The following is a 26458-nucleotide window of genomic DNA, read 5'->3' as shown; positions in this document are numbered from 1 at the left end:
GGTCCCACGATAACCCCGCCTAAATCCCTTGCGGGGATCCTAACAGGTACTGTGCTCACACACTGTCATCAGTAAAATAAAATATCATCCTCCTCTCATCCAGGGGTTCAGAGCTGTAATCAGATGACTTACCCAAAATGAGCTTCAGAGAACTTTCTTTAGGGTTAATTCAAACAGTCCCCAATGTTTTTTTCTTTCAGTCTTGCAATTACATGTTTTTGTATTTATTTATTTTTAAAATCAATCTATTTACTTTAATTGGAGGCTAATTACTTTACAGTATTGTGGTGGGTTTTGCCATACCTCAACATGTGTCAGCCACGGGTGTACATGTGTCCCCTGTCCTGACCCCCCACCTCCCTCCCCACCCCATCCCTCTGGGTTGTTCCAGAGCACCCGCTTTGTGTGCCCCGATTCATGCATCGAATTTGCACATCGAAACATCCATTACCACGTGTGAAATACTCCCCATTTTTAAAGACGGAAACTCAGGACAAACAAAACACGTGTGAAATACTCCCCATTTTTAAAGACGGAAACTCAGGACAAACAAAACACAAAACTCACGTACAATGCTAGCATCCAAAGGAGCAAAGGAACTGGTTCACATGTCTAGTAAAAGCCCAACAACTCTACGCTTTCCAGCAGGCCACCCCACTCAAATATAAAGCAAGTTGGCTTATTCCCAAGGAAAAGCCCCAAATGAAGAGGAAAGTTTCCGGCTGAACACACCAGAGCAACCTACCCTACTGTGTGGATGGAGCTTGTCAACTCCTAAATGTCGATTTGTTGCTCCAGTTGTCAAGTTCTGGGGAAGCTGGTGCTGCTTCGGGGAATTTTGAAGGCAAGATCTCAGGTTAAGTGGCCCGGCAGTTGCTAGGGCCTTACCCAAAAACTCCCCAACAAGGGCTGGGTAGCCATGAGTAGCAAATCTTGAACTCTAACAAATTTTGGTGCAGCTCATGCCGCTCACCACACTATAGGCCGATAAGTGGAGAAATGAGTTGTTGGGGCAAGGATTAACAACTTTATTCAGAAAGCCAACACATAAGAAGACAGTGGCCTCACATTCCAAAGAACCATTCTGCCTGAGGTTGGGTTCTTTTACACTAAAAGGGGAAGGAGCAAAGTCAAACACTTCCTGGTTCCCATCAGCCTCCAGGAGAGATGTGTTAATTTCTTCCTCCCTGTAGACATTCACAGGTGTGCCTGGTCAGCATGTTTCCTGAGAGCTAAATAAAGGTATTTTAGCTTAACGCTCCAGAGAAGGCAATGGCACCCCACTCCAGTACTCTTGCCTGGAAAATCTCATGGATGGGGGAGCCTGGTGGGCTGCAGTCTATGGGATCGCTAAGAGTCAGGCAGACTGAGCGACTTCACTTTCAGTTTTCACTTTCATGCATTGGAGAAGGAAATGGCAACCCACTGCAGTATTCTTGCCTGGAGAATCCCAGGGACAGAGGAGCCTAGTGGGCTGCCATCTACGGGGTCACACAGAGTCAGACACGACTAAAGCGACTTAGCAGCAGCAGCAGCTTAATGCTCCTTACCTGGGAGGCAGGTTTTCCAGAGATGGGCCCTTACCTATAATTTAAGCTTACAGGAAATATCCTTTTAGTGATCAACTTGTAATAGAATACAAAGGTACTTTCCTATTACACTGGTTTTCAAATATGAAACCAGCAAACTTTAAGAAGCACTTAATTAGGAAGTAATCTTCAATAAGCTAGAATGTGGCCTCCATAACCACATTTCAAAATATATCTGTATTGGTTTTCTCTTAAATTCAAGCATCATTTACATTTATATAATAGAAAAAGTGAGGATTCCTCATATTTCCAAAGAAGTGCAGAGTTGAACATGGTTCATATTTTATATACATACAGACATGGTAACATTTGATATATACATACATATATATTCTACCAGTTTTCTTGTTTGCTTTGAAAAAAATGAACTAGTTCTACATGCATGTTTCACATATTACTAACTCATTTGTACATGTTCCCTAATGATATATGTACATTTTTCTCATTCTTAACAGCCACCAGGGAAGCCCAAGAATACTGCAGTGTGTAGCCTATCCCTTCTCCAGAAGATCTCCCCAACCCAGGAATCGAACCAGGGTCTCCTGCGTTGCAGGTGGATTCTTTAGGAGCTGAGATACCAGGGAAGTCCCTTAACAGCCACAGAGTATTCTGCACACAGGGAAGGAGGAAGGCCATACGTAACACACGTGTATTTTCCTCCTTTATCCATGCGTGTGAGCCTTGAGGTTACTACCGCAGTGGTCCCTAACCTTCCTGGAGCCAGGGACCAGTTCCGTGAAGGACAGTTTTCCCACAGATCGGCAGTGGGGGGGGGGGGGGCGGGGGGGAGTGGGGTGGGGATGGCTTTGTGATGATCCAAGCACACTACATGTGTTGTGCTTGAATAAATGTCTTGGAAGCCCAAGAACACTGCAGTGGGCAGCCTATCCCTTCTCCAGCGGATCTCCCCAACCCAGAAATCAAACCAGGGTCTCCTGCTTTGTAGGTGGATTCTTTACCAGCTGAGATACCAGGGAAGTCCCTTAACAGCCACAGAGTATTCCATTTCATAGAAATGCAGTAATTGTTATCCAGCCCTTAGATGGCCATCTAAGCAAAAGTCCCATTTTTCATGCTAAGGCATTATAAATACACTAGAGGTAATAAATGTCAACTCGATAGTGTGTGTCAAACCTAACAAGCACAATTAAGCTTGCCAACCAAGTGATTTCTGATTATCACTTTAGGGTGTTTCCAATCTCCTGTTATCACGAATATGTCAGGATGTATCCTCACCCTTTGGGCCTCTGTCTGTGTACCTGAAGAATAAAATAAATGCTGCTAAGAGGAACTGCTGTCCAAAGAGTCTGTTCTGATTGACACTAACACTCACAAGTCACATCCTTTTGAGCTTGGGTTTGGATTGGGAGAATTCAGAAGTCATCAGAAACCAAACCAAGATATAAGGTCCAGACACAGCTGGACAGTAGCAAATGTTTGAAGCCAGGACACTGGACATTCCTGGGCCATTCAGAAACTTGTGAAGCCAGTTCTGAAAGAGCATCAGAAATATGGTGAGCAACTAACTTGTTCCACAAAACACCTTTTATGGCACCGATTCATTCATGGCAGGAAGGAGGGAAGGCCAGGCTTTCTTGCCTACTACAGCCAATTTAAGCCTAACTTACGTCTTTGAGCAGAGACTTGACAGAGGCTCCAACAGGGGGCGGATTCAGTTTCTCCATGACAGTCATGATTCTGTGACTGTCCAGAAGAAACAGTTCTCTAAAGCCTCTTTGAGAACCTGAGCAGCTCAATCTGCCTGATCCTGCCCAGCTCAAGTTGGCCTGTTATCTTCCCTGACTCCTGCAAGAACATTTCAAAGAAAACCCAAAGAACACATAAGCTGAACTGCGGTCCTTTCTTGGGGTATCCCTGAAGCACTGAGGTGTTTGAAAGCTTTGTACAGTTTCTGGGGAAATAGTCTTTTAAGAGATGTAGCACAAACACCAACAGTCCTCAAGAGCTCCTCACTGACATGAGAAATCATCAAGTGAGAGCAGCACATCTGATTAATCTCAGGGACTATGTGACCGCAGTGGGAGCCAGGGTGCTGGCCCCTTGTCCCTGCAGAGGGGACACTCGGGACACAGGCAGTGCTTCCATCCAAACAGGAACAAATCCCGGGCTCAGTGCACACAGTTAACCACAGCTTTTTATTGCGATTCAGGAAGAGCCTGCTGCTGGCAGGCAAGCTCACTGTCCCAGCCTGCCCAGGCCTTCTGCTGCATGCGTGACCGCATTCGTGACTGTGTTGGTCACTGTCTCAGTGACTTCCTTCACCACTTTGTCCCCCGACTCGTGGGCCTTCTTTAAAGCATCAGCAATGGCTGTTGGGAAGGAAGAAGAAGAATGTCCAGGTGAGCAAAGAAAGCAATTCAAGTCACTGGCGTGCTGGTGTCACCTGGAGCGTCCTGTGGGACGTGGCAGTCTCACTGGGCTGCGCCCTGCGCGCGTTGTGGGACAGAGCAGAGCGCAGCTCCCAGATGAAGGCATTCACACTGGGCTGTATTTCTCCAAACAGCCTGCATTTCTCCAACTATTAGTGAGATAGGGCATCTGCTTGTGGGTGTACTGCCTACTCAGGCTTCATTTTTCTGTGAACTGTCTGTTTATATCTTTTGGTCATTTTTATCTTGGGTTATCATTTCTACTACAAATATTTTTGTTCACTTTGTGGTTTTTCTTTTGATTTGGCTTATGCTATTTTCTTTTCACTATGGAAATTTTTTAAGTTTTATACTGTCCAATTTAGGAGAAGGAAATGGCAACCCACTCCAGTATTCTTGCCTGAAGAATCCCATGGACAGAGGAGCCTGGTGGGCCATGGTCCATGGGGTCGCAGAAAGTTGGACACGACTGAAGTGACTGAGCACGCACTGTCCAATTTACCTAATATTTCCTTTATGGCCTTTGGATCTCTGTCATCATTAAAAAGATCCTCCATTCTCTGAGACTATGCCAAAATCTATGTTCTTTTCTATGAATTTAATAATTTCATGTATTTATATTTAAGTCCTAATCCATCTGCAAACTATTTTGTTGTAAGGAGCAAGACACACACAAGCTTTGTACACTGTGATACAGAAACATATAAACATTTAAATAAATACGTATTTGTACAAATATATAATTTATGTCTCCAATGTTTCGTCCCAGCACACTGCCACCTGATCTTTGGTGACACCATCCTATTAACATTCCACAGAGAGAACTATCTAGATGGCTCCTGCTGTAGCAAGTACAGTGTGAGATCTAAGACGAGCGCAGATAATTGTACCCCAACTGAAAGGAAGCAACCTCGGGGTCAGGCTTTGGCCTGATTAGGCAAGGAACAGGTTGCTGCCAGCACCCAGCTTCCCTCATTCCCACCCCGAACTTGGCCTTACCTTTCTCTCCAGCCTCCTTGGCATGATCTATCACCTCCTTCACCACTTCCTCCACAACATGAACTGCAAAGACGAGACAAGCCCAGAGTGAGAGCACAGTGTAAGCTGCCTGTCCTCACAGCAGGGCCCAGACAGCCCTGGGTATCAAAAGGGCCTCAGGGATGCTACTCAAGCCAGGACAGGACAAGCTGCTCATCAAGAAGCCCCAGCTGGCTTCCTTCAGAGACTGGAGTGGGACCTGGCTGCTAGCAGCCAAGCTGGTAGGGCACAGGGCTCTCCGTGTCCCTCGCCCAGCAAGGCCTGGAATGCTGACTAGCAGGCCTTCCTGTCAGCTAGGGACCTGGAGCCAAGGCTGGGCCCATTTCCTGGGTCACCACACCTCTCAGGTGAGCTGCTCTTCTGTCTATGGCTGAATGGGGGCCGCAGCAGGAGGCTGAATGTCAAAGCTTCACCCCCACCACCACCACTCCCCGCCCACGGCAACACCAAGTCCCCCAAAGCAATTCCTCAAATAAGACAAAACTCTCTGCCCTCCTAGGGTGGTAACATGCTAGAACTGAAAGATGTTGGGTCAGAAGAACTATTTCAGATTCTAACTCCTAGAATTAACTCCACTGCTTGGGTTCCCTTGTCCTGGGAATAACATAGCGTTCAGAGAGCTGGTCAGGATCAAAGTGGACGGTCAACAGCGGTTGCAAAGCTAAAATGAAACGCAGACATGTTTGCAGCCGTTTAGAAAGAGAACAGCAAACTTGGGCACAAGCTGTTTTTCACAAAATGTCAAACGGGTAGGGCTTGGATCAGCTTCCCTGTATCCAAGGGCCGATGTACAAAAAAGAGTTTCTGGGGACTTTGAACAAACTGAAAATGTCCTTTGTGTAAACTCTGGGGGCTGACTTTGAACACAATCAGACTTGGGGATTCTTAAGCAAGAAATCTTTGAAGCTTTAAAGTTATGGTAAAAAATTAAAATCCACCTTCCTTTTCCTGTAGCATCTATAGGATACTTAGAATAAGCTCTTTTAACATGAAAGCCTCCCACACGCTGCCGGTTTCCAGAGGCAAGGAGTCAAGTCACCAGCTGCTCACCCAGCACTTTGGCTCCCCTCCTGTCCCCTCCTCTGAGCTGCTGCCTCCGTCCCACAGCCACAGACCCCAGGAATGTCAAGCCTGGGGGGTGGGGGGCGAAACAGGTCTGACCAGGAGGGTTGCTGGGGCAGCGGATGTCTCATGGCTCCAACTGGTTTAGCTTCTACAGTCCCCTACCTCCATCCCAATGGAGCTGATCATCCTTGGTTCCCCGTGGGGCCAAAGCCTGCCCCCATCCTGCTGGGGTCGGCTTTTCACTGGCCCAGTCAAGTCTGTCCTGAGTCCCCCAGTGGGAAGGAACAGTGCAAGGGGAAAGGGGCCCCAGGGTCCTTACCAGCTTCCTCCGTGGCCTTCTCCGTGCGGTGGGCCAGGCCCTCGGCAGCTAGCTTCCCCAGGCCTCCCAGCATTGTGTGGCAACAGGTAGTAATCGAGCAGGATGCTGGGGCCTGGACCAGTCTGCTTTTATAGATGCCTCTGATGCCCGGCCGGGCGCCAGGACACGAGCGCTCACGCTGGTGGTGAGTCAGCACAGGCTCAGAAGGAAGAAGCTGGGTGGGGCCACCCCACTGCTGTGGCTGGGGAAGTGCTCCTCTGGCAGCATGAGACCCCCACACCCCATAACCTGAGACCCCATGAGGGGCAGGGACGGGAGCATGAGGCCGGACAGAGCTTGGTTCTGGGACATACCCCTCTCCCGAGGTAAGAGGCCTTAGTGTCCTGTGGGGTGAGAGGCATTTGGGGACCTCAGCCCTGCCAGTCCCCTGGACTCATGGCAGTCTGGGCACAGTTGTGTATCCAGACAAGGCAGAGAACTTCCAGCCTGCTGCCTACTATCCGTAGGGTGGCCTACGCAGGGGTGTAGCATTTTGTAAGCCTGGGGACCTGGGCAGCCCCCAGCCAGGAATACAAGTGGAGTGGAGACCGCTGCCCTTCCTGTTCCCAACAACTCAGCTCAGCAGAGTGGCCTTGCAGCCTCCACTGGACAGTCTGGGGGAGCAGGGAAAATGAAGGTCATGCCTGGCCCAAGGCAGAGAAGGTTGCAACGTTGACCAGAAGTCTAGTCATCCCTGACTTGCAGTTACCTGGTTCTCACTCACGGGAGCACCTGGATGGCCCAGCACTGAGGCAGCCTGCAGGTAAGGGAACCCAGTCCTCCTTGCACTTTGGGGCCTGGCCTCTTGGGGAAGCCCTGTGAAGTCAGAAGTGCCCACCCAAGAGGTCCTAGAGGAGTAAATGGAGGACCCTGCCACCATTTGGGGATGTACTTCTGGCTCTAGCAAGAGTTGCCAGAAAGAAGCTCTACCAGTCCCTGAAACATCACATGCTTAGGGAGCCAGACTGCCTTCCAAGTTACTCAGGATGGAGAGAGATGCCTCAGGCCACGTATCACATGCTGCTTCCCTTAGTCACTAGCCCAGCTGAGCCTCAGTTTCTTCATCTATAAAATGGGGGCATCCATGCCTTCCTGGCCTTGTCACTGATAGTTGGTGGGGCCAGGCATGCAAACTCTTGGTAAACTTCCATTCCCACCCTCTTATCAGTGATGTGCTAGGGATGCTTGGCAGTGAGCCCTGACCAACCAATGGGTGGAACAAAGAGTGGCAGGGGTATAAGGCTGCCTCGGAGTGAGAGGGCTAGGAGTCCTGGAGGGAAGGCCCTTCAAGGATTTGCTTATCAAGTCCGGGCCTGGGGCAGGAGTTTGAGGCTGCTCCCCCCATACAGGCTCCCTTACCCCTCAGAGGAGTCCAGGAGGGAGTGGCGGGGTCTAATTAGTGTTTACCTGACACAGGCTTAAGGAGTCGAGGCCCTCCCACATTCCTGAGTGGTGCTGGGAGGCCCTGGGCAGTGGCCAGCCGCCCTAGGGCGGGCAGTGGAGAGTATAGCCAGCAGGAACTCTGGGTCACAAGGCCATAGCCCCACACATGCCATAAGCAGGAGCTGATCAGGTCTTAAAAAACTTGGAGAGTCCCTTTAAGAAAAAGAATATTGCTATCCATGTGAATACACACACACACACACACACACACACACACGTTTGACCCTGTAGACTCAGAAGTGGCCATGAAAGTGAGGGGCCCTGGAGTTTAAGCAGGTCCAGATGACTCTGGCCTCCCTGTTACATCCAAATCCCAGAGAGCTCTGCTCATGGTTTTGGACAACGCTGCCAAGGATGGGGGCGCTTCTGGCACATGGCTGGTGGGAACTGGCCGGAGAGCCCCGCAGGATGCTCCCTGGGCCCATCAAAGCCCCCTGCCTGTTCCCTCTGAGGTTGTGTGTGTCCTCCACCCCTACATGGGTCCTTTGTGCTGCACCCCTTGACAGGATGGCAGTGTCAGCCACCAGCTCTGGGATGGCTTCCAGACCCCATGACCCCACCCCGCCAGTGCCCACCCTCGGGGACTCGTCACTGTGGCCCTCTCCTTGGGAGCTCACCAGCTCGACAGGCCCATTAGGGCTCGGCCACTCAGCAGGACTCTGGCCCCAGTCCCAGCTAGGAGCCCTCGGCTACACTTTTCCTCCTCCCTGTCAGACTGCTGTTCCCTTCACTACATCCCCCGGCCCATGGGACCCTCTCCTCCTTAATGCACGGCCCTGGTGTGAGCACCCAGACTCCAGTGACAACATATCACGGCCCCAGATCTCCTGACAAGGCTGGGTTCAGGTACAGATCCCAAATGCAACAGGGAGAGAAAAGGCCTGGAGAGCTCAAGCTGCCCGAGACTGGATCTGGGCCCCAGCCCTTGGTGCTCTGGCCCACTTCTAGTCCCACCAGCCTTCCCACTGTAGCTCTGACCAGCTCTCTGGCCTCTCAGCTCAGCTCAGCCCATCCGGGCTCCCTGACGGTGGACTCCTTTCCAGCCCAAAGAACCTAGGACAGTCTCACACCCTCCTAAGAAGGATTCTGGTCTAAGGGGTTGGGCTTGGGCTACTCCTACCTGGATGAGGTTGGAACCACCCCATCTGGGAAGAAGCCTGTCATGATGGGTCCCCACAGAGCAGCCCTTGAACACGGGCAGCCGAGTCAGCTTGTCCTGAGTCAGAAGGTCAAGTCCTACACTTGGGGCTGTGAGAACTGAGCTTTGACAAGCATCAACTAATTATTCAAATGGAATCTGCTCAACAACCCAGTCTGGCAAAGGATCAGATGACTCCATCATCAAGTCAAGGAGGGCCAATTTTTCACAAGCAATTTGCCAACTGAGCAATGAACAATTCTGGGGGGAAAAAAAGTTAAAGTATGCTTAAATACTTAGGGCTGTCTCACATCTGAAGCATGATAAATTTTTTTTCTCCTGTGACTGCAATTGTCATGAACAGCAAGAGTTTTATAACTGTCAGCCTGCCTATGCTTTCTCCTACTTCTACTGCATGGATTTGAGCTCCCAGTACATACAGAGCCCTGTATGTATCTTATACATACAGACCCCTTCCAGTCACAGGGGAGCCAAGAAGAGATTCCTGGAGACCTGGTTTGTCAGTCACCTAGCAACCCAGCTCTCATACACCCATGGGCAGAGGGCACATCAGAGGGGTAGCTGAGGAAATGGAGAGTTCACAAAGGTGTGGGCAGAGTTAAGGGAGTCAACGAATGATGGCGAGGCTGCTAGGATTTGGAGCAACGGGGGACCCTCGGCCTGGAGGGGCTGTAGACCCTGATGCGAGCTCCAGTTGTCAGAGAGGGTCAGCAGACAGGAGCTGCCACTGTCAGCGGAGGAATAAGGCCACTGCCCAGCCATGCCCGGCAAGAAGGGAGCAGGAGGAATAAACTCCTCTCTTCTCCATCTCCTACGGATATCCCCTACAGCCGAACCCAACAAGTCTCGAAGGTAAGGGAGCCTGGGAAATGCGGTTCAAGAGGCAAGTTCCCAGGGCGAGGGCAGGAGTAAACGGCACAGAGCATGTGGATTCTCTATAAACAGAGAACAGCAGCTTAGCCTGCCAGACTTCCAGGCCTGGAAGCAGCATGACAGCAGCTTACATCCTAAAGAGCCCCATTTCCCCTTCCTGAAACTCCATGGGGCAACGAGGAACAACACAGCGACAAAGACGCAGCACAGCCTTAAATAAATAAAAAGGAGAAATTCCAGTGAGATAGAAATCAGACTTACAGGAATTATTCAGGCTCCTGTGGCAGAAGGCACTGCAGCCATATCTAGAAGACACTCCAGGCAGAAAGCGTGAGCTGAAAATTTCAAACCCAGTTGAGAATAAAGTATAAAGGCTACAGACTAACATTTCCACACATTTAAGAACACAGAATATGGTTCACATGAGCTCTTCTTTCTTAATTTTTAACTTTTTAACCTTTTTAAAAATAGAAAATGCCACACACAAAAAACAGAACACCATGAACCCTCATGGACACAGTGCTGTAACCCAAGGGGCCAGACGTCTTCTCAGTTCATCTGAAAATATTTCATTCTTGAGGAAACTTCTAGAGGACTAACTCCAACCAACCAAGAGATAATAGAAAACATTTCAACAGAAAATGGCAGATTGCTTCTAGTATCTTCAGTTACAGATCTAAGACAAAACAAAGGTGTGACGGAATGGAATGTAAATGCCATGTATTTTCACAAAGTAGAAAAGAGACAACTAACAACAACCAAAAAAAAAGGAGAAAGGGAGAGAAGGTGGAAAGCAGAAAACTCTGCCCTTCTCATCTGTAATTTGATGGGAATCTGAGCTAAAGTCCAAAATGTGATGTTAGTGACTTTGTGCTTGGCTAGTTCAGGGAACTGGGATTTGGAGAATCGGGAACCCCCCAGGAACTGCTACTGCAAGAATCATCTTTGGAGATCTGACCAAGACCCAGCAGGTGCAGTGGCCACGGCCTGCTTCTCCTCAGCCTGTCTGGGATTCACTAACTTCATGAACCTCACGGAGACAGGCCTGGGCTCCTACAGGCTCCCAGGGCTCCCTAGCACCACGTCCACCTTGTCCCAGACATAGAGCCAAAGACAAGTCCAACCTGGCCGCACCCCCAGGGCTCAGTGTTGGGGGAATCGGGGAATGCAGGGAGCATCCCATGCACAGGGGCAGAGAGACGTGCAGGGGCTGCACTGTAGAGAAGGCACTCGAGTGAGCCTAGCATGGCAATTCTGTTATCTGGTAGGAGAACCACCGGACCATCATCCCTGCTTTCATTCGGCGGATGCTGCCAGAGCCCCACGCTAGGCACTGGGCACGCACTAATCAGCACAGGGGACTTGGCTGGGCCTGTGTACAACCATCACAGCAAAACACACAGGAGAGCCCCTCACCACCAGCAGTGGCCAGACCCATTCTGTGTTTGTTGGGGGCCAATCTGGGAAGCTGAGATCTGATGGACGAAAGAGCAGCAGCCACCTAGACAAGGGTGATTTATAAGGAAGGATGGACAGCATTCCAGGTAGAAAAAAAAAACAGCACACATAGACTGAGGTGAGCTGAAGCATGAGGCCAAGGGAAATGAACAAAGGTCAACATGGCTGCAACTGAGAGGGAGGGGGCATTGAGCAAGGAGGCTGAGGAGGTGAGTGAGGCCAGCAAATGAAGGATCTTACTATCATTGAGGCAACATCAGGATTTCAGCTTTCCTTTGTAATAGAAACATACTTCACAGCAGCTTCCTGGCTTCCCTGGTGGCTCACACGGTAAAAGCGTCTGCCTGCAATCCTGGAGACCAAGGTTCGATTCCTGGGTCGGGAAGATCCCCTGGAGAAGGAAATGGCAATCCACTCCAGCACTCTTGCCTGGAAAATCCCATGGACGGAGGAGCCTGATAGGCTACAGTCCATAGGGTCGAAAAGAGTCGGACAGGACTTCACTTTCACTTTCACAGCAGCTTAAACGATAAGAAAACTGATCCTTTTGCCTAGTGTGCACTGGTTAAGTTAGGGACTCAATAAAATAACTTGGGATATAGGTTCTTTTCATACTTCTGCTCTGCCCTAATCAGCCAGTTGGCTTTTCCTCTGGCTCCTTCCTCCTGAGGTTAGAAGTGGCTGCCAGAGTTCTAAGCATCATTTCCGGTCACAAAAATGTCCAGTGGAAGAGGAAGAAATGCTTTGTCTTTTTTTTTTGAGGATGAAAATCCCTTTCCTGGAAGTCTCCTGGTCCTCAGACCCGACTCCTCCTCTCTTGGTCTGAGATGGCTCACACACTCATTCCTAAAGCCAACACTCAGAAGGAAAACAGGATTAAGAAAGACTGTTGGGCCAACTGGGATTTCTCCTGAGTCAGTCAGGGGAAGGTTGCCTACCAAAAAGGATCTGAGGGCTCTGACAGTTCAGCCCCACCGGCCTCGGGTGTGGCCCCACGTGATCTCTCCCAACCCTGGCATCCTCTCCTGGGGGCAGGGGCTCCTGGAGATGCTGGATGCACCTCCACATTACTCCAGGTATCTCTTCCAGGACCCTCCCTTTAGGTCTTTGCCCGTTTTGTAGACCAGGTGAGGCCTTCTTTGGGGAAGTCAGAAACAGGAACAAACCATGAAACTGAGCTTGGCCCTGGGGTGAGGGTGACAGATACCAAGGATTAGGGAGAGAACCTATTGCTTCCTTGGGAGGGATCTCGGATTGGAGAAAGGAAAGGTCCCTGGAGCAGATGGCTACACACATACAGACCTCGGCTGGGGGGTGCGAAGGGGAGGGCTGCGGGGGTGGACACGACACTGCCCCCTGCTGGCAGGTCGCGGAAAGCCTCTAGGAAAGTATGAAGCAAAGATGAAGCTTTTTTTCTATCAGTCTCCCCTGAACTGGAAGTGCCTTGTAGCCAACATCTTGTAGCCAGAGTTGAAACGACATGGCTATGTATGTACTCGTCCAGAAGAGAACAAGATCATACGGACGGAGGGAACAGTGTGTACAAAGGCGGGGAGGTGGGGAAAGGGAATGGGGCGTTACCAGCCAAGGTGTGCCAAGGGTTCGGATGAAGAGGGCCGCCAGCGCCCGGCGCCAGGGCTGGGCTTATCCTGCGGCAACGATGAGTCACCCACCAGCAGGATTTACCCAGAGCTGGTATCGCGTGCATGAACACGTAGACACGTGCAGGGGAGGTTGGAGGGAATAAAGTTTGCGCCAACTCTAGACCGTCTTGGGGACCTGCCCGACAAAAACGCCGGTCTCCACCCTAGGTCAGAAGATACCGGTGCATCCGGAACGGAAGGGGTGTCAACGGGAGTGGTCTAGCGCGCGCACGCACTCTGCCGGGTGCCTGCGCTTCAGGCTCACGTGCAACACGCTCGTGCGCCGCAGGGCCCTCCCAGGGGGCGTGTCGTGGGCGGAGCTCTTGGCGGCCGCGCCAACCAACTCAATCGGGCGGGGCCTAGGTCTTCGGGGCGTGTCCTCGCCCTCCTGCTGCCGCCCGGTGACTCACCGCTGGGTGCGGCAGTCGCACAAACACCGGACGGGCTGGTTAGAGTGGCTAGGGCCAGAACCACTCCCCTGCGTCCCCTGTCTTCCCCGAGAGTTCCTGCCGCTTGAAGTCCTCGCCGGCGCCCAGCTCTGGATTGCCTCGATGCTCCCAGCCTCCTGGCTCAGCTCACTGGGAGAAGTTCCCGAGGCCGTGGCCGTTGGAACCTGTAGTCCCCCGCCCAGAGCTGAGCTCCTCGAGGATCTGGAGATCGAGTATGCCCTTTCTAGGAAAGCCGGGTTCCTGGAGCTGGGAGAGCGGTTTTGGAATCGGGGGCGGGGAGAGGCACGCACCTAAATGGGGTTTGAACTTAAAATAAGGGAGAGTGGGGATGTGCGGTTGAGAAAAGGAAAATGAGTTCTTGGACGACCGGTCTGTTTCCTCCGAATTTGGAATGCCAGGACTGTCTCTGGACTAGGGGCTGAGTTTCTGGGCTGAGGCTCTACTCTAAGCGAGGGAGAGCTGGGCCCGTGTAGGAGTCATGAAGTGGGCACAGGGTAGGAATATAGGTTTTAATGAGGTGGCCCACCAAGAGCCTGCCAGAGCTCCGGGCCTCGAAGGGAGTCACGCATGTCTCCCTTCTGTCATTTCAGGAGGCCAAGTTTTTTCCCAAAACCCGAGAAAGTCTCAGAGGCCTGGTTAGCAGTCTGGTCGATGGTTTCCTGGGTAGTCTTGGCAACCTGGTCCATGGCTGGGGAAGGAAAGAAAGAGCAGTTGAGGGCGGGACCCTGGGGAACCACAGCCATGCAGGGTTAGCCTCCCCTGGGGCTCCCTCCCCAGGAAGCAATGAGGACAGAGGGTCTGCAGAGGAGACAGTGCTGGGTGGAGTATGGAGGTGTGCTGGGCTATCCACCCTCTTGCCCACCAGCCCCACCAGACCTTTCTGCCCTGCTTCTGTGGCCTGATCCACCACTTGCTGAACCGCTGTTCCGGCCGATGTCACTGGAACAGAGATGTGGGCTTTAGCTCTTCAGATACCACTAACCACAGGGGCTCCACCTGCCAACCCCATCTGTTCTCTAGAGTAGACTGTCCTACATGCCCAAGGATGGATGCCATTAAGGTAAAGTCCTTTGACCAAGGCTACTCAGTCAGTGAGGGGCATGAGCCCTTTCCATGACTCCAGGGTATTATTCTTGTTTATTTATAACTCTGGGCTCCTCTCCTCTGGCTTGCTTCCCTTGCGATCTTCAGGACTGCTGAGAAAATATCCAACAGAGGAAGGAAGGCAGGGCAGGGCCAGGCTGGAACTGGCATCTGGGCTGCGGCTGCTGCTGGGCATGGCCCAGGAAGAGCCCTGTCCCCTTTAACAACTTCTCCCCTAGAAGCTTGGCCCAAATGCCTGAATTCCCACCACTGGGACTTCTACTTTGTAAGGCATTCTCACTACCTCCTCTCTCTGTGCCCTTCCCCAGAGGGCACACCAAGCAATGACTGCCAGTTGCCTCTGTGGGCAGGCAGCTTAAGGAATTAGGAAATGAAGTGCAGGAAATAGGTGAAACTTCCAAGGTCAGGCCATCTCCTCTATACCAGAATTTATACCTGTGGAGAACAGGGTTTCCAGGAGCTCAGATGTGTCCCCCCTGCTGGGTAGGCAGACAGGTGCTCTGGCCTTCAGCGATCTGCTCATCTACTGCTAAACAGTGAAAGGCCTACCTTACCCAGACCCTAGGGGCCAGGTGCACAGGGGCCAGGCAGGCCCTGGATATGCTACTCACAGACGTCCCTGGGCTCCTTGTCTGACATAGCACAGTCAGGACCACAGGGAAGGAGCCTTTGCACTCAGCCTACAGATGGGAAAAGTAAGGGCCAGAAGGAAGGGTGCTGTAAGCAGAGGCTTCCTGCTACCCTTTTAGCCTAGCGGAGCAACTGTTCGCTTTCCTAGGGCACTGATGAAGGATGGGGTGGGTTTAGGTGTTGTCTGCTGACTGGGATATGCATAGGACTGATTGGGACCTGGAGTCCCAGGGGAGGCCGAGCCAGAACTGGAACAGGTGCTGCTGGCGCACCCAGAGTCTCCTCACATCCCCTACTCCCCGTCCATCTTCACCCCCAAGGTGTGTAAGCTCAGGTCTGAGGAGGAAAGAGCTGGAGCTGGAGACTAAGGCTAGTGACCTGCCTTGGCCACGTGAGGGTGGGAAGGTCCTCTGGGTGAGGACTTAAGAGGAAATTAGTATTGGGGGGAAGGGAGGAGTGCTCAAAACAAAGCCCAGTGGGAGTCTGGAGCTGCTTCCCTCCGCCCATCCTGGTTCTATGGGCCTCTGGGACGCTGGCGGGCAGAGATCGCCTGGTGGCAGAGTCCGCGTTCCCCGCGGGCCTTCACTCTCCCAAGGGCCCGAGTGGGGCCCCTCCCCGCCTTCGCAGCCTCCTCGGATTGGCTCTGGCAGTGCCCAGTGCGTCACCCCGCCCAGGCACCGCTGTTCTCCCGCTTGCCTCAAGGCATCATTCCTGGGCTGGTCGGGGTGGGCGTCCTGCCAGGTCCCTGCAACTCCGGAGAGAGCCCTTCCCAGCCGGAGCCACCCCCACCCGCTCGACTTTCCGGCTGCACAGTCCCCTGGCTTGCGCCCCCCAACCCCCGCGTCTATCGGGTGTGCCCGCGTCGAGCTCTGTTCTCACCCGCTTCCTGGGCCGCCCCCTCCACTTGCTTCTTCAGGTCCTGCAAGCCCTTGCTGGCCATGGCTGCGGGGGGTCTGCGAGTGGTTAAGGGTAGCCGCAGCGACGTTGGATCCTGCTCAAAGCGGCTGCGACCCGAGCGCCAGCTCTGGTTTTTAAGGCGCCCCAGGGCCGGCCCCTCCCCACACGAAGGGGGGTTGGAGGGGGCGCGGGGCGGTTCCCAGCACTCAGGGGAGTGACCGGGCCCTGCTCCAGTACCCGCCAGCCCGAAAGCACATCCTGGCCTCAGGCGGGCCGTGATGGGAAAGCGGAGAGGGGTGCCAACTAGTGTCTGAAGAGGGGCTCGGGGCTGCAGAGGGGCTGGATCGGGGATCGGGACAGTGGCTGGGGGCACAAGGGGGCGCACCAATCTTCCTCCACCGAGTGGACGCGAGGATTCCCCAGCCTGGGAGGGGTGAGGGAGGTGGGGATCATCACCAGGTGGAGTTGTAATTAAGAGCAGCTGCTTTTTATTAAGTATTTACTTTGTGCCTGGCGCTGTGCAAACGCTTCCAGCCTCTTGTGTAACCTTTACAACAAGCTCTTGGAATGGGAGTTAGTAGTTTTTAGGAAGAAGATGAGGCACAGAGGGTGATTTAGGTCTCACCAAAATTCACATGGCAGGGACTCAAGTCTGAGTCAGTGGGCTGTAAACCCTAGGGCCCTGACCAATGCCAAACCAGCAGGCCCCACGCACTCAGCCTGGACACTGCAGACTGGCAGATGCCATCTGCCCAACTGCTGCTGGGACAGGGGTAGGATGGGGGGGCGTGCAGTGGAGAGACTGTGGAGTAAGTCCCACCCTCCTTCCGTAGAGGCCAGTCACTGGCGACTCAAGTGACCCTTGAGTGACCCTCAAGTGACTCCTCGTGTGGCCCTGACTGGGGACCACACAGCTCCAAGTGGAGGGGGAATAACAGAAAGGGCCGTCCACCTGTGTCCAGCCGAGGCAAGGAAATCGTTGTCGGTCACCAAAGCCCAAGGACTTGGGTGGAAAGTACCCCAGACCACACTGCGAGTAAGGGAGCGGCCCAGCTACAGGTTGCTCAAGTCAGTTTTCCCAGGACTGAGCCTGGGGCTCAGGGATGGCCAGAGGGCCTCGGAGGAGGGAGGGTCATTTAGTGACTTGGGTGTCAGTAGGGCAGCCAGGGATCCCAGGGACAACAAAACAACTCTTGAGGCACACCCTCCTGATGCTCAAGGCTGCAGGTCAGGCCAGCCCAGCGCTCTTCCACTCGAGTTGGCCACTGGAGCCTGGGCCACCCCCTCAGCCTGTGACTGGACCCTCCTTAAGGCCGCTCTCTGATTAACCCTTTCTGGCCTGTCTCTGCATGTCTGTAGGAGTCCCCCCTGTTTTGGAGCTCTGGGAAGTCTTCGCTTACTCAGGGCCACTCAACTGGGCCACACCCTGCCTAATAGATAGGGAGGAGTGACTAAGTCATGGAGGGTCGGCCTCTGGTGTGGGGTATCTGGAGAACACGCACACACACATGAAAAATTGATTAACGGAGGGTTTCTGGGCCAGAGGAAGGGGCAGGCCCTGAGATCTGCTTAGGGGGAAGGAGATCTGGTGGGGGGAACGGAAACCAAACACAGACTAACAAAGCAACTGCCCTGCCCTGCGCGCATCCCTCCCTGCCGGGAGCCTGGTCCAGCCCTGAGCTCTAAGGGCTAAGGCGAGCCCACCTGACTCTTCCTTCAGTATTCCGGAGAGCCCCATCCAGCCCCTGCCCCAGGCCTGCCAGCCCTCCTGAAAAACCGCTGCTACCACTAATCCCTTTAGCCAGGAAGACCTTTTACACTGCTCCAAGTTAGCTCATTGCTGAACTGCTGATGCTGTTTGGCACCAGGCCCTGTGGGCAAAGAATGAGATAGGCAACGGCCTCTGTGGGAGGGACTACCAGGCCCAAGCAGGTGATGAGAGGCAGCTGAATGGTTCTAAAGCAGCAGGCACTGAAGTCAGACCCCTTGAGTTCAGATACCCGCTAGAACAATTTCCTTCATCTCTCTGAGCCTCAAGCCTCAATCCTTCATGGTGGGGGGCACAATAACAGAATCTCCCCCAGGGTGTTATGGTGAGGATTAAATGGGCTGATGGATGCCTGACACAGCTGAGGGTCCATGGTTGGGGATGGTGGGAACGGCGGGCCCCTTAATCTTGCTAATTCTTACTCATCCTTCCAGTTTCATCAAAAATGTTACAACCAGGGAAGGCTTCCCTATCACAGATTGGATGAGGCATCCCAGTCTGGGCCTCGCAGCATTCTGTATTTCCCTACATGACACGCACAGTACTTCAGTGTTATTGCTTTTCAAATTCTCTTTCCTCTGCAGGGAAGCAAGATCTGCCGCTCTAAAATGTCTCTTTGAAATGCAGGCTATTTCAAGCTGAAAACAAGGCCCAAAAGACTCAGGAAGAAACTTTGACCTTTCCCCTTGGTTGCCTAGAGAATTAGGTTAGAGGGTCTATTACAGTAATAGAACTACACCATGGGTAACTAGTACATTAACTAGGTATATAGACAGGCAGAAACTGAGAAAAGTCTATTTGTTAACATTCCTCTCTGTGTCCCATTTTCTGTACATGGCCTGGCAAACATTTGTTTCCCGAACACTTGCTTTCCATCTTCATGTCAACTGCCTTCCTCCCCAAACAACTAGCCCCAACACCCTCTTTTGTCTTTAGCTAAAGATGATATTTCAGGTGACTGTTTCAGCCACTTTGATGGGTTACTCAGCTTCCCTGGGTCTCTCGTGTATACATGCTATTGAACTTTGATTTTCTCCTGTCAGTCTGTCTCACATCAGTTTAATTCTCTGACCAGCCAGAAGAACCTAGAAAGGTAAAGGAAAATTTATTCCTCCCCAACACCTCCAAGATTCTGAGCAATGGAAGAAACCATATCTAGTTTGCTTAGTTTGGTTCCTTGGAGTCAAACACCTTACCTGATACATAGAAGATGATTGAAAAATCTGTTGTAGCAATGTCAGAGGAGGTCATCAAGACGATGTAACTACCGGTTGCCTCGTGAGCGGGACCTGAGCAATCAGAGGCTCCCCACCCTCCTGTCCTTGGAATAGAACACAGACTTGAGAGAGTAAGATGTTGTTGAAACCCTCTTGAATCGAATATATGACTGCATTCATGTGTGCTAAGTCGCTTCAGTCGTGTCTGACTCTTTGCTACCCTATGGACCACCAGGCTAGCCCACCAGGCTCCTCTGTCTATGGGATTTCCCAGGCAAGAATGCTGCAGTGGGTTGCCATTTCCTTCTCCAGGGGACCTTCCTGACCCAGGGATTGGACCTGTGTCTCTTGCATTGCAGGAAGGTTCTTTACCGATTTAGCCATCAGGGAAGCCCGAATATATGACTGACTCCAGTCAAGCCCTCTGTTAACTTTTAAGATTCTGGTGGGTTGGAACATAGATCTATTCATCTTGCGGCTGCCAAGACAAGTCTCATATGTATGTTCTCTTATTACAATTGCCACCTACCAAAAATAGAAAAGAGGTACGGGTCACCTGGGGCTTCTTGGAGAAAGAGAGGGATGGGAGAGAGCAGTTACTCCTCTAGGGAAGTCAGGTACAGCCCCACAGAGCTCACAGCACATAATAGAGGGCTTAAAAGTAAAGCACACCGCAGGTGCTCATGGGATGGGGAAGAATCTTCCTGGACCAGGCAACTTCGTTGTTGGATCACAGGAATAGGTCTTAAATATGTGTCCGGGGGCAGAGGTGGGAGTTGGGACAAGCAGCAGGGACCCTTCCACGTTCCCTCAATAGAGGAGAGGGTATCGGAACCCCAGAAGCCCAGTAGTATCCTCCTCCTGCAGTTACCTGAGAGGACCTGTCTCCTCCACTTTCTCTCAGGCACACCCAGCCCCTCGGGCCTTCTTCCTGGGGCATGCACAGGCCTGCTGATGAGCAGTCTGAACCTGGGAGCAGGAACACCCCTGACTGCCCTGTGCCTCTTCAAGACCCTTCACTCCTCGCATGGTAGAGTTTGCACGGCTGGGAGACCAGCAGCTCACTGCTCCTTTCTGCCTCCTCAGCGCTGGATGCCCCTGACTGCAAACTGGGATACAATGAAGCTCGGCTGTTTGGCTTTGCAGCCCCCAGGGCTGCCCTTGACCTCTGCTCTCCACCATGGAGGGAGGATGAGCAAGTGGTCTGGACTCAAGCTTCAGCGCCCCCACCCAGGGCTGGAGACCTGGGGCAAGCCACTTAGGTGCTTTGAGCCCAGACTGGGTGTTAAAGGGAAAGGAACCCTGCTGTCCACTTAGCCACCTCTGAACAAGACTCCAGGGCATGATGCCCATAGCCTTTCATGTAGGAAAACAACCACTCGGGTCCCTGGGTTGTTTTGAAGTCTTGGGGATGGTGGCATCTGCCGTAAGGCCACTGCAGCCCACGCAGTCTGGGTGGACATAGCACAGCATGACGCGAATCAGCTGTGTGGCTCTGCGGTCAGGCCACCTGGCCTTCTGCCAGGCCCCAGCTTCTTAGCTCTGTGCCCTTGGGCAAGTTACTTAACCTCTCTGTTTCTTAGTTCAGTTTCGGTGAAACTGGGGACGTACTAACAATTGGTTTTGAGGATTAAAGGAGGTAAAGCACTTAGTGCAGTGTCCCACATCTGGGAGGAGCCCAACAAATATTTTGACTCTTTTTCTCTCTAGGCGGATGCTTCCTCTCCTGCCTCTCAACCGTTGTGTTTTCTAATGATCCTTGACAGGACTCTGCTGAAGGAAGGGAAAGCCCAGCTCCAACCTGGTAGGGAGCTCAAGGCTGGGTGGGGACAGGAGGGAGGAACTCTGGGGTCATGTCCTTCTTTGCCAAGGAGGATGCAAAAAGTCCTCGCTATGAGTTTAGACTTCGCATCTTTCAAAGTTACCTTCTGCTTCAGGGATGGGTGCTAGGTGTCCCTGTTCCCAGAAGGACAGCTGGCTCCAAGGACACGCCCCAGGGGCCCAGGAGGACCCCTGCCATCAGAGCGGTCCATCCCTGCAGGGTGAGTCAAAGCTCAAAACCTGGGACATCCTGGTCTCATGCTGCAGCAGACAGCATGTTCTCGAGGTTGTTCGCAGGAGCCGAAAAGCAGGGCCGCCACCTGCGCGTTAAAAGGCAATGGTGGGGGCGGGGGCGTCTCTGCAGGCACTGCGTGCTCTCAGAAGGTGCTGGAAATGCCCAGTGCATCCCTGAAGCATACCTGGCCCAGCCCCTGTTCCTGGGAGGGCCCAGGGGGCATCTTCGTGAACAAGGCAGAACAGAGAGAAGAATGAGCAGGTATGCAGTGGGGATTTGAGTTTTATTTGGAATCATTAAAATCATAAAAAAAAAAAATTCACAGTAGCATCTGTGGGGATCAGAAAGATCAGAGGGTGGTGGACAGGGATAAGGCTAGGGAGCTGACGGCACAGGGGGACAGCCTGTGGGGGGCTGGATGAGGGTGTGGGGAGCTGGGCAGCTCTGTGGGTCCTACTCCAGGACCAGACACCCCTTGTGCCAAGAGGCGATGGCATGCTCCTCAGGGCCTCTGCAGATCACCGGCAGCCTTCTAATCTCCCCCACTCTTGGTCTGGAAGAAACAGTGACTTTCACACATGGCTCTGGGGCCCCACCCCTCAGTGGTTACCCTGGCTTGGGGAGTGGGGAGGAAGGGTGTCATCTATGCCTCTCTGCCCTGAGGAGGTTATTCATGAGGGGATCTCACACTCAGGCTCAGGAGGCTGCAGGTCAGGAGGCTCCCCTGTGGGTTCTGGGACCCTGAGAGGGAAGCAACTTGCCCAGGGACCCCTGTGTTACCCCAGGGATCCAGCTCCTACCTCCTCAGCCACTTGCTCTTCCGCTTTGGCTGCCTCATCCTCCTGTGAGGGGACAGGTTGCTTCAGGGCCTCCTGTGGAAAAGCAAAGGGGATGTGGGACCAGGTGGAGGGTGCAGAGCTTCACTACTCTGACCTCAGAGAAGGAGGTCCTCATCACTACCTGGGGGGCTGGAAGGGAGGGAGGTGTGAAGGCCAGATTGGCCTTGGAGGTGATGGAACCTCATGTAAGGGTTCCCTGGGGGGCTGGAGGGGAGGGAGGTGTGAAGGCCAGATTGGCCTTGGAGGTGATGGAACCTCATGTAAGGGTTCCCTGGGGGGCTGGAGGGGAGGGAGGTGTGAAGGCCAGATTGGCCTTGGAGGTGATGGAACCTCATGCAAGGGTTCCCAGTGGGGGCTGTCTGATGATGCCAAGGCCTTCTGGGAGTACCAAGTATCCTTGAGCCCAGCCTCACCCCCAGAAGCCAGCAGTGAGTCCCTGACAGTCCCTGACTGGGCCTCCTCCATGAGCAAGCCTAGTGATGTGGGTGGGGTGGGCAGTGGCCTCTGAAACCCCGGGCCTGACCCCACCCTCAGTGTTCCTGAATCACATGACCACATACCCTTCTCCTACTGTGATCCTCAAAGACCCCTGGAAGGAAGGGCATGTTTCCACTGTTCACATGGGGGCCCCATGGCCAGAGAGGCCAGGTATTCAACTCAAGGCCTCAGAGCTCAAAGCCGTGGGGCTTACAAGGATCAGGTCTGGCTTGCTCCAGGCCTAATCCTATCCCCAGTAGCATGAGTGCTTCCCTCTTTCCTTCTCCCTGCCTCCTGGATGGGCATGGGCTCAGGCTGGTCCCTCAGGTGGGACCAGCAGGGTTTATACAATCCTCTCCCACTTCCTGTCTCCTTCTACCTACCTACACCCAACCAGACCCTTGCCTGAGATGGTGTCCTGCCTTGGGGTGATCGCGTGATAACTGATAGCTGGGGTCAGACTGGATGATCAGCTTGGATCCTGGGCTCAGCACTGACCTCTGGAGGGTCCTGCCCCCTCAGGGCTACCATGGTGTCCTCCTGCCCTTTGGTGGACTGAGGCAGCCAGAATTGGGGGAGGCTCCTCAGACAAAGTACAGGCGGCCACGTGTCCTGGCCGCCCCAGGGTGGGCGCATGAGGCCGGGGCATGAGCAGTCAGACAGGTGGCCAGTGCTGCCTCCTTCTGCGGTTCACTGGACAGCGAGTCATGGATGGTTTTGGGCTGTCACCAAGAAATATCTCCCTTGAGGTAGCCAAGGGCTCACCAGCCCTCCTCCAAAGTCAGCGAGGAGTGTCCAGGCTTCTGCTCAGAGGCCTCAGGGGCAACCTGGCCCCATTCTAAGGCCTCTTTTGCTGGGGGGGGGGAGGGGCCTGGGGTCTCCTGGGGTACATCTGGGTCCTGCCTGGGGTCACTGATGATAATGATGATACAGTCACCTCCTTTTGTTGGGTATTCACCATAAGCAAGGCGAAGCTGCTTCACGGGGCTGTTTTCCTATATCATCACAGCCCAGTGGGATGGATACTCAGCACACACCCCCAACAAGCATTTTACAGCTGAGAATATGCAGGCCCAGGGAAGTTGAGTAGCTTCCCAAGGTCACAGGCTAATAAGAGCTGGGACCTAAGGGAGGGGGCACCTGCCTGCTCCTAGAGTCTGGAGATCCTGTGACCTCGGTGCTGTGCCCAGAGCCAGAGGCAGGGTCAGCGCCTACCCTTCCACTAACCCACTCCAGGGATTCTTAGTGCTGGGTACCTAGGACTCCACTGGCCCCTAGGGGCCTGTGCCAGTTAGGGTGGAACTTTCTAAACAACATCTGCTTATACATCTGGGAACAGCTCATCTCTGGAATAGGAAAACCTCCTGCCCCAAAAATGAACTGGCTCCCACCACAATCTCCTCCTGTCTCACTCAGAGTCTCTCTTCAGAGCATAGGTTTTGGAGCCAGGCTCCCCGCCTCCCCACAAATTGCCCCTGTGCTCTCTGCTGCCCAGACACACACACGACCAGGCACGTACACAAGTCCACAAAGACAGAGGCAGAGGGTGTGGTCAGAACCTCACTGTTTTCCCATCACCAGGGGGCGCTGCTTCACTGCACCTCTTTGCAGGAGGAGGCCCAGCCCAGCATGGCTCTGGAGGGAGGCTGGTCACTGGGTAGGCGGTGACTTAGCAGCTCTGATCTGGTGTCCACTGCCTGTGGGAGGCTGCCTGTCACGACGTGGGGCTCACAGGACCCTGCTTTCGCTAGTAAAATGTGGTGTCTCCTAAATGCTGAGCACCACCGGGTGGGCGTGGTTTTGACCTTCACTTTCCAGTTGGGCTCTCCCTTGCCCCCCACACAGGGGTGACTGTGAGGTTCCCGGGATGTGGCAACACCAAGCACAAACCAGGGCCCCTAAGTCTCCATTCCCCTGTATGTTGCTGCTGCTGCTAAGTCGCTTCAGTCGTGTCCGACTCTGTGTGACCCCAGAGACAGCAGCCCACCCCGTCCCTGGGATTCTCCAGGCAAGAGTGCTGGAGGGAGTTGCCATTTCCTTCTCCAGTGCATGAAAGTGAAAAGTGAAAGGGAAGTTGCTCAGTCGTGTCCGACTCTTAGCGACCCCATGGACTGCAGCCTACCAGGCTCCTCCATCCATGGGATTCTCCAGGCAAGAGTACTGGAGTAGGGTGCCATTGCCTTCTCCGCCCTGTAAGTTAGTGGGATGATAATGCTTCTTCCCCAGCTGGCCTCCGTGGGCCCAGGAGACAGGACAGGCCCCGAGCTAGGGACTGGATCTCACCTTGTGCACCACTCCAGAGGTGACTGCAATGTTCTCCACCTCCTCCACAGTCTTGGTGGCCACAGTGTTGACACTGGAGACCACGGCCTCACTCACGGCGTTGGCCTGCTCCTTGGTCTTCTCAGCCACTGTGGGAGGAATCTGGCAGGCGTTGGCCCTGATCCCACCCAACCCGGCTCTGGCCTGCCCTGGGCCCTCAAAACTCTGCTCTACTGGAGACCTAGGCTGTCCTCTTTCTGACTCCCTGGAAGGTCTGACGATGATCAGGTGGTCCACCCTGGGCCTACCTCCAGCTTCTGGAGGCCTGGGTCCTAGTACAGCAAGGGGGTAAAGAGGGCCCCAGGCTTAGGTCTTTAGTAGCCAGGTGCAAAAGTCTCCTGATGTCCCACCCTCCATGTCCGCCGGTCCTGGGTCACCTTACCTGAAGTCACACTCTGCACAACACCCTCTTTGGTCTTAGCTCCTGTGGAGGAAAGGGAGGTGTCAGCCCAAGCCCACTCCAGGTGTTGGGAGGGGAGTGGTCAGGGCAAACACACCACAGAACAGCTGGACAAGCTGCAGGGTCGGTGGGGAGTGCGGATGGTGTCCGGGGGCCAGCCATCCTTTCAAAGGCCACTTCCTGCTATGTCTGGAGGAAGGGGATGGATGGGAAGTGGACAGGACAGGATGCAGGGAAGAGAGAGACTAGCCTGAGGTAGGGTCTGGTGGGTGGACCTCGAGTGGGTGTGGCCTGGGCCTCGGAGCTGGGATTGATAGGGTCAACAAGAGCTGAGTCATCAGCTTGGCCTCCTCTTTGGAAGGAGCTGAAGGGGAAGGGGGCTTCGGAGGCTGGCCAGGATGCTGAGGGTCCATCTCATCTCCCCGAGGTAGCCCTTCTTTCTGGGCAGGGAGCGGACCCACGGCCCGGCTGCTGAGTCCCTGCTTGCTCAGCCCAGGGCTCCAGTGTGGCTTCTTCTCTGAGTCGCGGGGCTGTGGGGGATACTGGGGCGGGGTGCTGGTGTGTGGCGGTGTGTGCATTTGTGCTCACACACAGGTGTGTCTGAGGGCTAAGTGCCTCTCCTGCCGTCCTGCCTGAGACCCCTCAACACCACAGAGGCCCAGACAGACAGGGGTGTACAGGAGAGTGCGGGGCCTCTGGGCCCAGGAGTCCTCATCCCTCCCGAACGTGCCTCCCTGGGGTCAGGGGATAAAGTCCAGTCCAGGAACCTAGCAGCCACCGAGCCGCCCCTCCCTGCCGGCCCTGCCGTGCCCAAACTCACCCACATACATGACACCCTCCTTGGTCTTCTCAGCTGCCTCTGTCACTCCCTGCTTGGTCTTTTCCACGGCACCCACCACACCCTCCTTGGCAATGGAGAAACCCTTCTTGAAGACGTCCATGGCGGTGGGCAGGGATGGGAGTCTGACTCCCCAGATGAGCTGTGACCGGAGCTGGCTTGAGTGCTGCTGCAGCGTCTGTCCCTGCGGCTGCCTCTTATTGACGCCGATGAAATATTGATGATGCAGCGGCGGCTGATGGGAGCCCGGCCAGCCCAGGGGAGGGGGCGGGGAAGGAGGGAGGGAGGGAGCAGAATGCCCCCACCTTCTCCCAGGGTCCCCTGGGCCTCTGCGGGCTCAACCCTCCCCCCGTCCCCTGCCCCCTGACAGACCGTAGCAGGTTGGACACATCCTTATCCATCACTGCCCCGCATTCATTTGCCACCCTGGGCACCTACAGGGGCC

The 26458-nt window shown here is 53.8% G+C and overlaps 3 protein-coding genes across 5 annotated transcripts; all 3 read right to left on the bottom strand.

The window, feature by feature from the left end:
- Window positions 1–3726: 3726 nt before the first annotated feature.
- Window positions 3727–13870, bottom strand: FAM25A (family with sequence similarity 25 member A). Of its 3 annotated transcripts, none has more exons than XM_059882695.1 (6): window positions 11614–13870; window positions 10177–10250; window positions 7848–8036; window positions 6402–6579; window positions 4979–5041; window positions 3727–3919 (listed from the first exon to the last, which is right to left on the bottom strand). In XM_059882695.1, exons 3-6 carry the CDS (start codon window positions 7881–7883, stop codon window positions 3786–3788), a joined length of 411 nt encoding a protein of 136 aa, XP_059738678.1. In that variant the 5' UTR covers window positions 7884–8036; window positions 10177–10250; window positions 11614–13870; the 3' UTR covers window positions 3727–3785. The 3 variants fall into 3 exon arrangements, with proteins under 3 accessions (XP_059738678.1, XP_059738679.1, XP_059738677.1); XM_059882696.1 differs by having other exon boundaries at window positions 10177–11764; window positions 12955–13870; XM_059882694.1 differs by lacking the exons at window positions 6402–6579; window positions 7848–8036 and having other exon boundaries at window positions 11666–13870.
- Window positions 13871–13960: 90 nt separating this feature from the next.
- On the bottom strand, window positions 13961–16205 carry ADIRF (adipogenesis regulatory factor). Its single transcript, NM_001114513.2, has 3 exons — window positions 16079–16205; window positions 14342–14404; window positions 13961–14153 (listed from the first exon to the last, which is right to left on the bottom strand). The coding sequence occupies exons 1-3, from the start codon at window positions 16137–16139 to the stop codon at window positions 14047–14049; spliced, it is 231 nt and encodes a 76-aa protein (NP_001107985.1). The 5' UTR covers window positions 16140–16205; the 3' UTR covers window positions 13961–14046.
- Window positions 16206–21401: 5196 nt separating this feature from the next.
- Window positions 21402–26116, bottom strand: SNCG (synuclein gamma). Its single transcript, NM_174186.2, is given in 5 exon segments — window positions 21402–21690; window positions 21938–22009; window positions 24737–24864; window positions 25158–25199; window positions 25996–26116. Coding segments are annotated over 5 exon segments (384 nt in total). The 3' UTR covers window positions 21402–21669.
- Between the last annotated feature and the right edge of the window lie 342 nt (window positions 26117–26458).

The sequence above is a fragment of the Bos taurus genome, chromosome 28 (genome assembly GCF_002263795.3).
Source record: "Bos taurus isolate L1 Dominette 01449 registration number 42190680 breed Hereford chromosome 28, ARS-UCD2.0, whole genome shotgun sequence".
Classification (NCBI taxonomy): Eukaryota; Metazoa; Chordata; class Mammalia; order Artiodactyla; family Bovidae; genus Bos; species Bos taurus.
Note: the sequence above shows the minus strand (reverse complement) of the source record. Positions and strands in the feature narration are given on the sequence as shown.